Source organism: Anser brachyrhynchus (genome assembly GCF_964034855.1).
Source record: "Anser brachyrhynchus genome assembly, chromosome: 4".
Taxonomy (NCBI): domain Eukaryota; kingdom Metazoa; phylum Chordata; class Aves; order Anseriformes; family Anatidae; genus Anser; species Anser brachyrhynchus.
Window position 1 is genome coordinate 11,793,774 of NC_137698.1, and position 17,578 is coordinate 11,811,351.

General features: G+C 43.0%; 1 protein-coding gene and 1 long non-coding RNA gene across 15 annotated transcripts in view; one reads left to right on the forward strand and one right to left on the reverse strand.

The window, feature by feature from the left end:
• FAM13A (family with sequence similarity 13 member A) overlaps positions 1-17,578 on the forward strand; it is a 134,402-nt gene that overhangs the window by 106,895 nt on the left and 9,929 nt on the right. For 13 of the 14 annotated variants that reach the window (XM_080591851.1, XM_080591844.1, XM_080591850.1 and 10 more), the window contains 7 exons: positions 7,587-7,800; positions 8,189-8,327; positions 9,426-9,507; positions 9,649-9,869; positions 11,219-11,302; positions 15,439-15,534; positions 17,090-17,173. In XM_080591851.1, coding sequence (XP_080447977.1) covers positions 7,587-7,800; positions 8,189-8,327; positions 9,426-9,507; positions 9,649-9,869; positions 11,219-11,302; positions 15,439-15,534; positions 17,090-17,173 — 920 coding nt within the window. The remainder of the gene's footprint in view (positions 1-7,586; positions 7,801-8,188; positions 8,328-9,425; positions 9,508-9,648; positions 9,870-11,218; positions 11,303-15,438; positions 15,535-17,089; positions 17,174-17,578) is intronic. The other variant, XM_080591852.1, reaches the window with a different exon arrangement.
• LOC308195076 lies at positions 12,320-14,831 on the reverse strand. Its single transcript, XR_013951237.1, has 2 exons — positions 14,557-14,831; positions 12,320-14,149 (listed from the first exon to the last, which is right to left on the reverse strand). It is a non-coding gene; the product is annotated as an uncharacterized lncRNA (long non-coding RNA).

Below are 17,578 nucleotides of genomic sequence, written 5' to 3' on the forward strand. Positions count from 1 at the left end.
CACTCCATAGTCAGATCTGTTCACAAGAGAAGAGATTTGCTATGCAACTACAGGATATGTTCCCCGTACATAAAGCTGAGGACAGAAAAATTTGCTTCCTGCTTCCTCAAATGCACGGGCTCACATTGCCACACGCAGAGTGAAGCAGTAGCAACCTGACCCACCTCTTGCACTGACCTTCTGCGTCAGCCTTGCCTGCTGCTATGTATAGGGGTTTATGTACTGTAATCCTAAGGTATGATGCAGCTCACAAGGTATAAAGAGCATCGCAGCCACGTTCAAGTGCTACGCACTTAGCCTAGGTGAATTTCCAATGATCTGAGAGAAGGATTTTACTAGTGTGCGTTCAGCAGATGCAAATCAAATAGTTTTTGTTCTCAGGGTGGATGTGAACTGAGCTGTCTCCATAATAGGCGCAAAAGTGAAGCGCATGCCAGAGGCATTTTGTGAGCAGTCACCTTGACCTAGCAGCTCACCTCTCCCGCTGCCAAATGGAGGCTGAACCGGGTTGTCTGACTGCTAGGCCTGCCGACTGAGCCAGTCTGACAGCTTGCAAGTGTTTCCAGAGCTACTTCCGTAGCAAAGGTTTTAATTGTCGTAGGTTGTGATTGAATCAAATACAGTGAGTGGGAAGGACACAGTGTTCTCTTAGAGTCCAATGCTATTGTGTAGAATTCTTACCAAATGTTACTAATTCAAGCACAGATTTTGTTATCCTATCCCCAAGGAAAATCTGGAAGTATGTTGCTCTCCAGAAAAATGACTGGCCCTGTCGGGAGCTTGGAGCTGAACAGACAGTTCAGTAAATTGATATGGTGTGTGTGATTGCTGCCTTCATCACCTAATGACTGACGTTTAAAAAAAAAAAAAAAAAAAAAACATTTCTATAGATGAAATTTCAATCAGTCTGCAGAGTCAAGAACTTATGAAAAAATAAGCAGATGTTTTTCTTCTATGTTTTTTTATAAGAATAGAAGCTGAAGTTTTAGATGAATAAGTATTCTCTTCAGTGTTGAGAACTCAAGTGTTGCAGCACTGAGACCCTGAGGGTGAAGCTGATCTACAGATAGTTTGGGGACTGACTTAACTGATGCTTTCCCATGAAAATAAAAACAGAGTAACGAGAAGGAAAAGAGTATAGCAACAGCTAAGGACACTTTGGAATTGATTTTGACATTAGGCATAGATACATCAGTGTATCTATGTGTAACAGACTAACATAAGAAATCAAAAGGTGATAAAACACGTTGCATTTTTATCACCATGTCTAAAATTAATAATTGCATTGATTGCAGATACTATTGTATAGCATCAGTATTTTTTTTTAATATTTTTCATCATTTATTATGGTTTAACATTATTATCAAAATGCAGAATTGGCTTATTAGCTGAGAAATGTTTCACTGAAAAGTCATGGTAGCACTTTATTTGGGCTATTCTTGATGTACTTAGGAAGGATACTGACAGAACTGTCTAAAGATGTTTTCAAGCAATTAGTTGTGAGGTATAAAACAGGTTGTTATTGAGCAAGTGAATGTTTTGAAGTTTTGAATTGCTTTGTTTTATTATGAGAGATCTCTCTGGGGTCTTTCAAGTGGGTTTTAATACTAGGATCTCAGGTGTTGTAATTAGTTTAGGCTTTTTAATTCCTCCAGACCTACTTCAGCTTACAGCACCTAAGACCTTAGCCCTTTGGCAGACAGGTGTGTGTAAAAGCAGTGTATCAGCTCTGTGGCTGCAGAGAGGAGCACACAAGACCCCAGTGGTATTTTGCTATCTGCACCTCTGAGCAGATGTGTGTGTTGGCATGCCCCTCTGTTAATCATGCAGCCCCTGGTAACCCTGTCACAAACAAATAGGATAATGATTTAAAAAATAAATAAAAAGTTTTGGACAGCAATGATTTAAAAAATAAATAGAAAGTTTCGGACAGCAAGATGAAGCTGACCAATAATAACCCCTGTTAAATTTGATAAAAATCATCCATATTCCTTCAAGCATGATATAGGTTTATTAATAACTCCAGTCCTTTATGCGGCAGGTTGGTAGAGAGATGGTGTTGCAACAGATGTGTGTATGCCTACGGAGTTGTGCAGAGCAACACCTGGCAGATGGCTGACAGCTTTGTTGAAAGATTAGCTGGTTGTGGGATTTTGAGAGGAGTGCAGCACCGCTGAAGGTCTGCAAGCTCAATACCGGTATATTTCACTTCTGTGACAACTTAGAAAAGGCATACCTAAAAGAAATGCAGTAAGAGTCTACACAAGAAAGAGGAAATTCTCTGTGCTGGCATAGCCTTGATGGTTAAATATACCCCAAATTATTTAAGTTTTTCATTAAATGTTTTTGTTATGGAAAAATTAAGAAAATAAAGTACATAGAATATAGAGATATCAGACCAACAAAGGACATTTTGTAGTTGGGGCCTACTACAGGCTGCTTGATCAGAAGAAGCCTGTGGATGAGGCCTTCTTGCACCAACTACAGGAAGCAACACGCTCACAGGCTCTCATCCTCCTGGGGGATTTCAACCACCTGGATGTTTGCTGGGAAAGCCACGTGGCAGGCAGTAAGCAATCTAGGAGACTCCTGGAGTCCATTGAGGACAACTTCCTCATCCAGATATTAGACAAAGCAACCAGAGGAGAAGCGTTACTGTACCAGGTACTCACTCATGCGGAAGAGCTCGTTAAAGAGGTTAAGACCGGAGGAAGCCCGGGTTGCAGTGACCACGCCCTGGTTCAGCTTGTGGTCTCAAGGGGTATGGGCCTGGCTAAGAGCAAGGTCAGGACCCTGAACTCCAGAACAGCCAACTTCCAGCTGTTCAAAGAACTAGTGGATGAGATCCCATGGGACACAGTCCATAGGGACAGAGGATCTGATCAGAGCTGGCAACTCTTTAAGGATATTTTCCTTGGAGCACAAGAGCTCTCTATTCCCATATATAATAAATCAAGCAAGGAGGGTAAGAAACTGGCATGGTTGAATAAGGATCTGCTGTTCAAACTTAGGTAAAAGAAGGAAATGCACAGGCAGTGGAAGCAGGGCCACGTGCCCTGGGAAGAGTACAGAAACGCTGTCTAGATATACAGGGATGGGATCAGGAAAGCCAAGGTACTGACAGAACTAAACTTGGTGAGGGACGCAAAGAATAACTAGGAGGAGTTCTATAGGTACATTGGCCGCAAAAGAAAGACTGGGGAGAGTGTAGTGCCTCTGACAAATGAGGATGGAGAACTGGTAACAGCAAATGTGGAAAAGGCAGAGATACTTTTGAGGCTTCTTTGCCTTGGTCTTCAGTAGTGGTCAGGCTTCCCATATCTCTCATGTCCCCGAACCTCTAGGCAGGGGCTGGGGGAGCAAGGTCCCCCCCATTGTAAGCTAAGAGTAAGTTCAAGACCTCCTGAAGCAACTTAACAACTGCAAATCTGTGGGCCCTGATGACATTCATCCCAGGGTCCTGAGGGAATTGGCTGATGTAGTCGCCAAGCCTCTCTCCATCCTATTTGAAAAATCGTGGCAGTTGACAAAGTCCCCGGTGACTGGAAAAAGGGAAGTATTGCTCCCATTTTGAAAAGGGTAGGAAAACCCAGGGAACTACAGACTGGTGAACCTCACCTCTGTGCCTGGGAAGATCTTCGAACAAATCCTCCTGGAGGGAATGCACATGCAGGACAGAGGTGATCCGAGACAGCCAGCACGGCTTCACCAAGGGCAAATCGTGCCTGACCAATCTGGTGGCCGTTTACAATGGGGTGACCGCAGCAGTTGACAAGGGAAGACTGACCGCTGTCATCTCTCTGGACTTCAGTAAGGCCTTTGACACGGTCCCACATTACATCCTGATCTCTACATTGGAAAGATATGGATTTGAAGGGTAGACCATCTGGTGGATAAGGAATTGGCTTGATGGCCGCACCCAGAGAGTGCTGGTCAATGGCTGAATGCCCAGGTGGAGGCCTGTGATGAGCAGTGGCCCTCAGGGGTCTGTTTTGGGACCAGTGATTTTCAATACCTTCATCAATGACATAGACGATGGGATTGAGTGCACCCTCAGCAAGTTTGCAGATGACACCAATCTGGGCGGTACAGCTGATACACCAGAAGGAAGGGATGCCATCCAGAGGGACCTGGACAGGCTGGAGAAGTGGGCCCACGTGAACCGCAAGAGGTTCAACAAGTCAAAGTGCAGGGTGCTGCACATGGGCTGGGACAATCCTGGACATGAGCACAGACTGGGTGAAGAACTCGTTGAGAGCAGCCCTGTGGAGAAGGGCTTGGGGGTTCTGGTGGATGAAAAGCTCAACATGAGCCAGCAGTGCGTGCTTGCAGCCCAGAAGGCCAGCTGTGTCCTGGGCTGCATCAGCAGAGGAGTGGGCAGCAGGGCAAGGAAGGTGATTGTCCCATACTCTGCCCTTGTGGGGCCCCACCTGCAGTGCTGCACCCAGGTCTGGAGCCCCCAGCACAAAAAGGATGTGGGGCTGTTAGAGTGAGTCCAGAGTAGGGCTACAAAGATGATCAGAGGGCTGGAGCACCTCTCCTATGAAGAAAGACTGAGAGGGCTGGGGTTGTTCAGCCTGGGGAAGAGAAGGCTCTGGGGAGACCTCGTTGTGACCTTTCGATACTTCAATGGGTCTTATAAAAAAGATGGAGAGGGACTCTTTACTTGGGTAGATAATGATAGGACAAGGTGGAATGGTCTTAAACTAAAAGAGGATAGATTTAGACTAGACATTAGGAGGAAATTCTGTACTGTGAAGGTTGTGAGGCACTGGAACAGGTTGCCAAGAGTTGTGGCATGTCCCATCCCTGGAGCTGTTCAAGGCCAGGCTGGATGGGGCCTTGGCCAACTGATCTAGTGGGTGGCATCCCTGTCTGTGGCAGGAGGGTTGAAGTCAGATGATCTTTAAGGTCCCTTCCAACCCGAGCCATTCTACAATTCTACGGCTAGAAAACTGGAAGTTTCTTCTCAGCAAGAGAGATCTGATCAAGACGGAAGACAGGCAAGGGTAACTGCTCTGTCAAGTCAGTGGCAAAGAAAAGGGAAAGCATTTACATTCTGTACTGAGGTTTTTATCCTTCAATTAGCAGAAAGGGTCACAATATTAAAATTTATAACAGATACCTTCACACCTGAACCATTAAGTCCAAGAATTTAACAGCCTTCAGAAAGGGCTTAACACTTTGATACATATCTCATGGATAAATAAATAACAGAAGATGTTATATCTTCTGTTAGACAAGATTTGGTTGATTACGCAATGTCAGAAAAAGAAGCTGCTTACCCTTAGTGGGTCACTATTTGTTTGTACAATCCAGCAATTCCGGTGCTTCCAGCTGAAGCATCTGGCACCTCACCGGTATGAGGAACAAGGCAGTTGGACTGTAACTCTGATCCAGTTCAAAGTCTGATGCAGATAAGATCCATGATTCTGAATACCTAGATATGTTCCTTTATCGTTTGTTTTGTTCCTTTTGTTTATATGATGCTTTATTATATGTTGGGGGGAGGGAGTGGGAAGGGGTGTTATTCATTTTGCGTCCAGATAAGATTTTTCTTCTAAATACATTTCATCAGCAAGGGAAACAATTTACCCCTAGATTCTTGCCTTCTAGGAGTGAGGTTTAAAAACAGCTGATTTTATATGGTAGTCATTTCTTCTGCCAAGTCTCAAATTTGTTATTTCCTTTTCGGATTTTTTTTCTTCTCCTTTGAAACACTTTCTTTGGATTGTGAATTATTACTTTGGGGCAGGACATGCAGACACAGACAGACACACTAGTCAAATGTATCAAATTTCTTCCTTTCATGTTATCAGCTGTTATTTTGCTGCAAGAGATCTTGTGAGGACCTGAAATTATAAGATTCAGGGAAGGGTCTGACACCAAGGTATCACAGTTTGGATGAATGATTTGCCCTTCATTTTCCCTTTGTTCCTGCTAGGTACCTCGAGGAAAAGAAAGTCAGACATTAGGAACTGTCAAGGTGAATGCAGCTTAGAAAAAACTTGCGCTACATCTAAGAGAAGTGTAGGCTACATAATGTTTCTCTTCCATGGCAAAGCAATCTACATGCATTTGGGTTTTGCACACCTCGTTGAGGTAGCCTCTGTGAGCCACACTTGTATGTGCAGGGTGTGTGCTTTGCTTATCACAACACCTGAGGAGAGGCTATTTTGCAAGAATGTCAAGCATTTTACATTTTTCAGTAACTTGTCAGCTTGCATTCAGCACCAGTCTGTAAGCAGAGGCATGCGGTTTATATTCTTGTGCGGAGGAAGAAGAGAAGGAAAGTAACACTTGATGCAGCAAAATACCACTGAGCTTGTCATTACTGAATTTTGGTTGATCCGGACCTTGCTGTCCGAGTTGTACCTGGAGGAGAGCAGCACAAAGATTCTTTAAGGAAATTCATATACAATCCACTGTGAAAATCTTAACCTTGTTCAGCAAAAGGAAATACTGCCTTTTTTTTTTTTTTTTTCAAAAATTGCTAACTTCAGAAGCCCTCTTCTCTTCATGGAACGAGAATAAGACACACTAGGCACAGGAAATAATGAGTCCATAGCTGTGTGACTGGTCTGTGAGTTTTCTATAACTTTTTTGTTTGGTTTTGTTATTTGACTCTGGAACTATTTGTTAGGTTTATAAGTTCAAGGCCTGCCTCTTAAACTGTTTAATCCTGTGGCGCTAAGTAGGAGCATGCAAATCAGCTTAGTAAACTATCCGAACACAAAATGTTACACTCCTTATGGCATCTGGAGGGAGCGATCACAAGATTGAAGTGAATGCTTTCTGGGAACTCAGCTATGCTAGTCAACAATGCTAAATTGGTTTTCCATTTCTCTCCCACCCTACCATCTCCCTGTACAGCATTGTTTTTACTTTCAGCTTGTTAAATCATCCAGAGGATTGAAAATTTCCTCGCTTTTCTACCATGCAACAGGTTTAAGTAGCAGGTTTGCATATGAAAGGGAAAAGGGGAAAACTCAGACTTTATTACCGCTGGGCATCTTATAGGACAGGTAGTAGTAGAGAAACCCTTTCCTTACAGACCCGAAGAACATATGCTTACTTCTAGTCTTTGAATTTCCAACAGTGCGTGGCAGGGTCATACTGCAGCGCTGGAGGCTACAGAAGAACAATTACTGTGCTGCTCATTTACAGCATTTGTATGTCCTGAAACTGAAAACATTCTTCCTGTAGCCAGCTCGCCTCCTTTATCCTGCCATGTGCCACTGATTCTGTTCGGAATAACTGTTTCCTCAAAGGTGCTGGCCGGTGATGGCCGGTGATAGCCTCTCTTGGTATCAGCCCATGGTAATTACTGTCCAGATTATAGGTACAGTTTTATGCTGTGCCTAGAAGATTATTTATGCTTCTGTACAGTATCCACTGTGACCAGGCAGTGTTTTGCGTTACTTTGCACACAGGGAGATGTGAATAATGACCCAGAGAATGCCTGACGACAAGGAATCATGATCTAGTCTGAACGGGTTGGGGTACAGTGTTAGAAAAGTTGCCTGGAGTCTGTGGTACATGTAAAACAAAAACAATAAAACCAGTCTTTGTCTTACTGTTCCTAGAGCCCATCCCTGCTCTTTCCTCGTGGCAGCGAGACAGCTTAGACTCAGATGAGGCTCGCCTTTCCCCGCAGGCTGGTCGCTTAATTCGCCAGCTTCTGGATGAGGACAGTGATCCTATGCTGTCCCCTCGCTTCTATGCCTATGGACAGAGCCAGCAGTACCTGGATGATACAGAAGTGCCTCCTTCCCCTCCCAACTCTCATTCGTTTATGAGGTGCGTTGTGATTTCCCTGTGCTGACTTTCATCTGGCTGTAAAGGGTTTGTGCAGTTGCATCAAGCAACAGCTCTTTGGATCACATAAGCCGTACAGCTGTATTGTGTTGGGCTTCTGTTTATGCTAAGAAGATGCTTGTATTTTAAGAAAAGTTCTTGGTAACTGATCATTTCTGTGTTTTTGAATTAATGTCTAGGCAGTTGCTGTTGCTGAAAGAGGCTGTTACAGCATCCTCTTGTGTTATCTGTCATTACAGAGTAGCCAACATAGCTTTCTCACTTCCGTGGGATTTGCCTTTATTTACACAAAGTTTAAGTGGCCTTCTGAGCACGAAGATGTACTGTGACTGTTTGGATAAACTCTTCCTGCAATCTTTGCTCTTGGCAGGAGGCGGAGTTCTTCTTTGGGATCTTATGAAGATGATAGAGAGGACCTTACCCCCGCACAACTCACCCGGAGGATTCATGGACTGAAGAAAAAGATCAGGAAGTTTGAGGAAAAATTTGAAGAGGAAAGGAAATACCGAGTGAGTCTCCAGAAACATTTGTACAGAAAGGCATGAGGTAGCTGGAAAGGGAAAGGGCATCAGGGAAGTCGGTCAAACTTACACAGAGAGCTTGAAAGTGTTTAAAAAAAAAAAAAAGAAGAAGAAGAAAAAAAAAAATGCTGCTTCCTCCAAATGGAAATGTGCATCCATACCATGCAGATTACCTTTCCAAGCATTTTTTTATACTACCAGTGCAGCACAAGAAGTAGTCTAACAAACTCATAGGATTTTGATCACTGATTTAGGCAGTATGCAAAAAGCACACATTGGGTGCGTATGAATAGCTATGGCAAACTTTTTATTTGTTTGTTTATTCAAGTTCAGCTTATGGGAAGAACAATTGTGCATCCCATTTGCGTGATGGTAACCCAAGGACACCAGCACATTGCAGAGGAGAGAAGAGCAGCCTTCTTTGCTCCTGAGCAAGGAACCATAGCCAAGTGTTGCTAAGCAGTAGCAGCGTACTGTACTCTAATTAGTCCTGACATGCCCTTCTGATGAACAGAAAGTTTTTTTAAGGAACTGAAGCTTCATATGTGTGCATATTCATTGGTGATCTAAACCACAGAGGGCAGTACTGAAAGGATCTTGCCTACAGTAGAAAAGTCTGGATGAAATGTTCAGAGGTTGCTGCAGCCTAGCATTTGGGTTATTTCAGTGGTTTTGGATGGTAGGTAGCTTTCAGTGTGGATACGTACATCCTAATTTTTCTCAAACTGTTTGTGATAGGTTTCCCCTATTTTGGAGTTGCCATCTTGTTAGGAAACAACAGACAGAAGAACTTCAATGTGCATCTGGCCCTCCAAGGCACTCCTACAACATAATGTTTAGATTTTGTCATCAGATTTTGTTTTCTTAAAATAAATAAATCTTGTGATTCCGTAAGAGACAATGTTGTGACAGGCAGGGCAGTCAAAGCAAGATCAGAACTGAATTGATCAGAGGCATGCAGGAACCAGTCAGAAGCCTGTGCCCATGCTCTGTGCTGCTGTTTCTTCTGTTGTGACATACACTTGTTTCAGTGGGTCCCTCCTGTTGGTTTAACACAGATTCAACATGACTGTTCTTTCCTCCCAGCCTTCCCACAGTGACAAAGCAGCCAACCCTGAAGTGCTCAAATGGACAAACGATTTGGCCAAATTCCGAAAACAACTTAAAGGTGAGCAGCCACCATTGGTGTACCTTCTGGGGGCAGGTGGACATTGCCCTGTTTAAATTTGATGTTGGGCAGTGTTCCTGTCACTGTCACATTTTCAAAAAGAAAAAGTACTCCTCTTATGTCCCATATGTCCCTGTTTAGAATCAAAACTGAAGATATCAGAGGAAGACCTTGGCCCTGTGGTGCGTCAACGGAGCAACACTCTCCCCAAGAGCTTCGGTTCTCAGCTCGAAAAGGATGATGACAAGAAGCAAGACCTGTCAGATAAATCTGCCAAGCCTGCCGTGGAAGTGACCCTTGATTCTATCCAGAAGAAGCTTCAGGAAAAACGAGCAGAGACAAACCGACCTGAGGATATAAAGGTAAAATATATTCAGTTCAAATTTAGGCCTTTAAGTACAAGTGTGCAACTCATGGTTGCATGGGCCTTTGTGAAAACCTTGTATTCTTTTACATTTTGTCACAAAGTCTACAAGCTTTACTCCTGGCTCAGCTCACTTGATTTAGTTTCTTTCCCTCTATGTTTGGTGTCTGTGATTTTTTATTTTATTTTATTTTTAACAGAGCTCTGTTTCTACTGAATGGTATTGTTTGTTCTTTTCTGATTCTCACAGATTCCAAGTAACAGTTCTGAATTCCTGCAGTATATCCTGCTTTGCATTTCACTGTTTCTGTCATTATTTGCTTTTGGAAAATTCTGAGTCTTCCAGTGATTCTGGAGATTAATTCATCTATTTTCTTCTAGATCTTTCCAAAGCTGAATGCTCTTGTCTCAAGGCATTTTATTGCAGCATTTCTGAGTGTCACGTTAAGCTCAGTTAATTTCTGTAATCTCTGAGAGGTATCAGCAGAGAGGTCTTTTTGTCTGATGTTGCTAGTTCCCGAGTTTTGGGTAGCCTTGTAAGTGAAGTCCTTGAGTCCGCTGATGTGTGAATTGTGCAGTACTCTATAAGAGAAGGGCAGACAGTATTATCTTTGTTTATTAGATTTGCAGAAGTGTTTGGCTGTTTTCTGAAGGTAGCAAGAATACACAGTCTTGACCTTTTAAAGAAGGCATATGATAGTATTTGGTGCAGTGGTAGAGAGAGAAGGCAAGTTCAGTGGGGAAGCTCTGGCAAACTTAGGAAAGTCTCTTCCAACTGTCTGCCCTTTTTTTTTGGCTTGGTCCCTTCAGCCTGTCTGCTGGAGCTTTTCACTTCATAGCAGAATTGGCAGAAGGAGATGGTCTGACTGCACTTCATTTCTCAGCTAAGTGTGTTTGTGGCAGTCAAAGCAATGATGGCAAGCTTTGCAAGAGGTTTTCTGGAGCTTGTCTCAGATTTGGAAGACAAGAAGGAACATGCATTTTGTTGCTGGACTTATAACTCGGGTCATTGTAAGTGAAAAACAGCCACCGTCATTAAAAGTTGCTTAGCATTGGTTGTTCAAAGCATGCTGAGAATCAATAAATCCCCATTATGTACATACAATGCTTTCGTATACAAAGGTTATTTGGGTTTTATTTGCTTGTGTTGTGTATATAGCTCTGTGTATGGTAAGTTGTTTCAGCAATATAGTTGGAAAAGGTGGGGGGGGGACTAGAAAGCAAAGATGAGTCTTCAAAACATTAATGACAAAATGCCAGGACGTTTGTTAGGCCACAAATTAGTATGGTTGGAGTCTAGGCATTTAATTTTTTTTCTTCCTCTTCTCTCTCTGACACTTTTCATAGGACATGACAAGAGATCAGATAGCAGCTGAGAAAGTGGCTCTTCAGAAAGCTTTGCTGTATTATGAAAGCATTCATGGCAGACCGGTATGTACAGCAGCATTTTTTCAAAGTATGTCTTTATATGTCTTCGTCTGTGGTAAGTGATCCCCCAGTGCTCCTTTGATGTCACAGTCGCTAGGACTTCTTGCTGTTCTAACCACACGCGCATACTCCAGTCACTTCCCTGCTTCTTCACTACTGCTGCTACTGAGGAGTCTGTTCTCAGCAAGACTGTGTCTGCACACAGTGCTGGACATGACACACACCTGTAGGACTGAGCCTACAGGCTGAATGAAGTTGATTGTGCATTGTCTTGGCATCACACTCACTAGGATCCACAGACATTCAGTTTGCAGCCCAGCTGATTCACCAGCTTAGCTGGGGATACAGTATGCACAGGAATAGTTCATTGTGCATGGTCCCCCATCCAGCCAAGAATTTTGCAATTTGCTAGTATTAATGGCTAACTGGAATACAGGTGTGCAAGCAATGTACAGTCTGAGGGGGAACTACATCTTTCTCCAGCACCTTGCTATTTGCAAGGGGGCACTTGCATCTTGCAATTTGCTAATCCTTTTGTGCCAGATTCATGAAATAGTTTGTCTCCTGAGCATCATGACATAAGTTGAGAGGAGATTTTTTTTTCTTCCCCTGAGAAACTGATGTTTGTTTCCATGTGGAAGGGAAGGGTACGAGGTTTCTTGTATGTTTGATCTTAACAAAACAAAAGTATTTGTGAAGACAGAGGATTAAATATTGTGACCTGTTGATTCCTTCCATGACAAAAACATGGTGGGTTCCAAGCCACCGAGTACTCTGGTTGGCTTTGTATGGATCCCTCCTCCTCTTTCACTTCATTATAATCTTTGTTACCATCCATAGAGGTAAAGTAACTTAATTTCAGAGTGGTGCTAATTCCTTGACCAGTGGCTTGGGAGCAGCAAATTACTGCTTATAAAAAATATTTGATTAGTACAGCTCACAAATCTGTCATTCTCCTACTGCATGGGAGTCCTGATTTCTTCCTTCCTTTTGCTTCTCAATTATTTCCTCCTTTGTCCATTGTTTTAAAAATCTTGCTAATTTAAATAAATGCCTTCGTGAAGAACTAATAATGTACAGTCACATATACCAGCAGGTGAAAAGTGTGGTTTTATGAAAGGACGTGCAATTTTATTATTGTATAAGACAGCAAAAGGCCAGCACAAGAGAATTCACTTAAATCTGCCTGGTCTTTTCAAGCAGAATCTGAGTCTGCTTTTGCTATTACAATGATACAAATCAGCAGGTGACACCTAGCTGAAGTAAACTCACTTAAATCTGTTTAAAAAGAGAGCAAGCCCAGAGCCTGTCTTGTCAGCATACCTTTCCCTACACACACACCTTCTGATGCTTTATTTATACAACCACTTTTTAATGTATTTGTTTTTAAGTAAGCAGTCTATACCTAGCAACATGGAACTGCATAGCAAGGAAGACTGCAGCTGATCAGCTTTTGCTGTACCCAGCTCCTGGCACTGCAGCAGTGGAAAAATACTGAGAGCTTGAGGAGAATGGGGATAGTTCAGCCAAGATTTTTTTTTTTTTAAGATATTTAACTAAACAAGAAAAACAATGGAGCTCAGATTTATTGTGCAGCTAGGTCTTTCTGTACCAGTGACAGATGAACCTGCAGAGGTAGAACTGAACTGTTTTAGTTAAGCAAAAAAGTCCATCTCTAGAAATTCTCAAGCTGCTCCAACAATGTAAGCAATGGTCTCTTCCTTGGCTGCTGCTATTTGCCATATGGAGTGTGCTCCAGGGTTGTGTCAAAAGCTCTGTTATTCTGACAGCTTTTTTGCATTTTGATGTTCTCCCAAAATATATTCAGGTTTCACTGGTATTACTAATGTTTACCTAGCGAGACAGTTTGCCCATGCGCAAAACTTCTTCTTTCAGAGCCTGCTTTCTGTTTAAATGTTCTGCTGCACGTCTGCAGGGCTGACTCAAACCTCGTACACTTAACTTCCTTGCCTAAATTAATTCTTTGTGTTCTTCCTCTGTAGTGATATTCAGACTCTGAAGCACGTAATTTATTTTTTCTATTCCTAAGCATACCTAAGGATTTTCTGCCCATTCCGAGGCTTATGTTTATCTTCCTGTACAGAACAGGAACATTGATCTACTTTGAAATGTCAAGAACTGAAGGTTTGGTTCTCAGTCTCAGCATAGACTTTTTTTTTCTTTTTTTTTTTTTAATAGCAGAGGCTGCCTGAGCCAACAGTAGTGCTGTGCCTCGTATTCTATTAACTGCTAATGTGGTAAAGCTAGGAGTAATATAAGTCCTGTAAGCTTTCTCCAGTTCCTCCAATTTTATGCTTGATTAGTTGCAGAGAGACGTCCAAAGTTGCAGTGGCTAGCAAATTGCCTCCAATTGAATGCAGACATATAAACACAAAATTTGATACAGAGTGTTCAGTGAGTTGTGTGACGCTGCTCACATCCCCCTCATCCACACAAGCTGTTTGCTCACTTGATGAACAGCCAGTTTGAGGTTGTCAGGTATGGGAGCCAGACTGCTCTTCAGAGGTGTGAAGAAGACGTGCAGTCCGTAGAGCTCAAACTGCTCATTTATATGCACTATATCAGGCTTGGAGATGGTTACATTGAGCCCAAAAAGCAGTAAAAAGCTCTTCCTTCTTCTTTCTCCCTATTCATCTGCCCCCCAACAAAGGAAATAAGCTTAATTTATTAGGAGGAAGATACTACCTCCGGATTCTTTGAGTCTGTTCATGCCAGTCCCACCCCTGGCAATACTTACAGTACCTCGTCTGCCCCTTGCAAACCAATGCCCTCTTCTGCTCTGGTGGGATGATGTGAAAGCTTTAAAAAGCTTACTCCAATGAAAGTCAGCTGCAGACAAAACAAAACACAGTTCATCTTGAAATTTCCTCCCTATCTCAAGCCGTATTCTCTTTCCTCCTGTTTCTGTTGTGGAAGGGGAGACTGTACAAAGTTCATCGGGGTTAATACTGTTGGTTTAGATTTTTACATCAACTGGTGATTGACAGCAGTAAAAAGTCTTGGAATCTACAAATGATATCGGAGTCAGTTAAGGCTTATAAGAGTTTTATAATCTAAAGTTAAACAAAAGATCTAATGGAAGGACAGTCATAGGATGTGGGTTAGACAATGCTGCATGCAAAGAAAGATGATGATCAGGTTGGTTGGCTAAATGTTTTGTTTTCTAACCCTGCTGTAACAAACCATTGAAGAAATAGAAACCAACTTCCTTGCAACTAGTACTTAGCTGGACAGACCTTTGCTTTCCCACGCTAGCTATTGTCTGTTAGGTCTTCCCTTCTGCGCTGTCAGTACCACTGAGGTTTTCTGCTTAGCATGGATCTGAAGGAACAACAGAAATGAAAACTAGCAGTTTGCAATACTCAAACTAAGGAAGGAGCATGACATGCAGCTAGGAGGTGTGGAGTTAGGGACAGAGTAGTATAAGTAGAGCTCAAGGTGGGTGTTACAGCACTATTTTGCCTGCTCTGTGCCACAACAGCTGTGAAGCTGTGATAGTTTCATCCTCTCTCAGGTGTGTGGTAACTCTTGTCCCCAGCAAAGTTGCTGGGAGGAAGGGTGGAGGGGAAAGGCAGGGTATTAAAAAGACGAGGAAGGGCTATCTTGAAAGGGAAGTAAAGAGGAAGAGCAAAACAGGAAAGTCAGCTTTTGTGAAATCTATAGTTTAACTTCCCTGGGAAAGCATCCTTGGGGAGGCAGTCATTGCAGCTCTTTTCTCTTTTGCTGGATCATAAACTGCCTCTGGGGTCCCAGCCACAAGAATAAGGGTGGGAAATCCCATGTTGTGTCTCATAACGGTAGATATGATTAGAAGCACAGACTGCTGTCTCCGTGGGTCATTTTGTTCTGTGAAAGCTGGTCGTTTAAATCTCCTGTCTTATACAGCCACATTACAAGACACCCCACAGCCTGGGTGCTGTTTCATCAGGCACCTAGGACAGGAGATGCAATGACATACCCAAGTACTTTAGCGTTTTTAATCTGTGCTAGTGCTGTTATCATCCTTATGATATTCCCTTCAAGCCCCTCTGGATAATGGTGATAACAGGCACATATATTGTAGAATGGAGTATCTGCTGCTGCAGAATTCATGTTTCTCATTTCTTTTTCTTTTACAGGTTACCAAAAATGAACGACAGGTGATGAAGCCCTTATATGACAGATATCGCTTGGTCAAGCAGATCCTCTCCAGAGCCAACACCATCCCTATCATTGTAAGTGAAACTTTCTTACAGGGGCTTTTACTTCAGTTTAGAGCTGAGTAAACAGGATTCACTACACCTTTGCATACAGCACGATCGGTACAGCCAACTCCCTTATAACCTAAAGACCAGGTAAATGAGTGAATCAGTGGCGCACCATACACTGAAGTCGGGCAAAGCTGGTCGGGGATTCAAGTGCCCGCTCATTAGCCATGGGACACATCTCACTTTTTGAAGTTTCTCATCTTTCCATTAGGCTGCTTCTGTTATTTCATCATCTTATGTTTGGCTACAGCCTGACTTCCCTTGCCTTACCAATCCACTCAGAACTGTAGGTCTTCCATGTTGCTTGGTTACACAGGAATGTAGACTTCCATGGGTCTCAAGGCAGAGATACCAGTCTCCTTGGCTGAGAGAAAGGGGAACAGTCTCCTGACACCGCACTTCTGTTAAAGAGATCATGTAAGTGGTAGATGCCTCCTCACTCAAGGAGGTGGCAAGGAAACGTTGCTACCAGCTTGGAATCCAACGCACCCCTCTAGGGAGCAAACGTAGCATCTCAAATTCTAGACAGCTTGTGTAGGCAACTTTTTAAAAATTATTTGACCTAAATATACACCCAGATTTTTTTTAGCCTGTCTAAAGAAAGAGAATTGTTTTATCTTGGTTCCTATTTTCCCTGTCATGTATGATCCCTTACCATTTCCACTGTTCCCAGGCAGCACTGCTGTGATGGCTGTTTTTTGTAGCCTGTTTGCTGAATTGAATGGACTGGCACATCATTACCCGAGTGCAGTCAATCACACTGACAAGTAGTAGTTTTCTTCTGCAAGTAGTGGGAGGTTGTCTTGCATTTAAAACAAAAGCTGTTCCTCTTTGAATATGCAAAGTTCTCCCCGAAATTTGTGCTGTGAAGATGCTGCTGCCCATCAGAAGGAAGAAACCCTGTAGTTGTCCATGGACAGTTTAAGGCAAAGCTCTCAAAAGAGAGCTTAGGTCCTATTTAGACAGGAAACTGAAACTGCACACTGGCTAGCACAGGAGAGAGGAGACTGGCTTTCCCCAGCCCCTTTAATGAGAGCAGTGAGAGTCTCATGCAGAGGAAGGATGCATTTGAAAATCCATCTCTACATCATCGGGCACTTCAGTGGGAAATCTGGCTCCTGGAAAGCAGGGCTGGAGAGTCCAGCTGGCCTTACACCATAGCTCTGAAGAGTCAACCAAGTGTGTGTGTGTGTGTGTGTATGTGTGTGTGTATAGGCCTCAGGCTGGGGGTTTATTTTCTTGCAGCCTTTACTTTGTAGTTCCTGCCCAGCTAGTATTCCAGCATCCAAGGATTTTTCTTAAGTGGCGATGATGTTCCTTGCTAAGCAACATCTTGAGAGAAAGCGGTCCAAGGTTCAGAGGGTTTGCCAGGCACAGTTTTTGTTCTTTAAGAAATAGATTGTTCCTGATGGTCTGGCAATGAACTGAGAGAGAGTGAATGAGTGAGTGAGAATGATGTGAGGGCAGGTGGTGGAGGAGAAGGGGGTTCATAATGTAACGTACTTGTTAACACCTGTCACAGGGTTCCCCCTCCAGCAAGCGGAGAAGCCCTTTGCTGCAGCCAATTATCGAGGGCGAAACAGCTTCCTTCTTCAAGGAGATAAAGGTGAAGACCTCCAGCTGCTAACTAATTGCTCAGTTTGCATCAATTTTTACCCTTACACCAATGAAAGAGAATGATTGATTTTTCTTTTCCATCAGTGTTGATTTTTTTGCAGTGTCTTCCTGAAAAATCAGTAGCTGCTTTAAGCCTGTCCAGTTCTGATCAAATTCTTCCCTTGTTGTAGATAAGACTAAACATTTTCCTTGGCTTTGCATTCTTTCCCTTCTCCTTCCCCCTCCCTTGTCACCTGCATATAATGTATTTTACTTTGCTGAAAAACTCACAGTTATCCTTTGCACCTTGGGTTGTAACTGTTGCCTTGCTTTCCTCCTTTTTTTAATAACACTAACTTGTGTTGCAATAGTATCTCTCACTCCAAAGCTCTGTGACTTGCACACAGCACCCTGG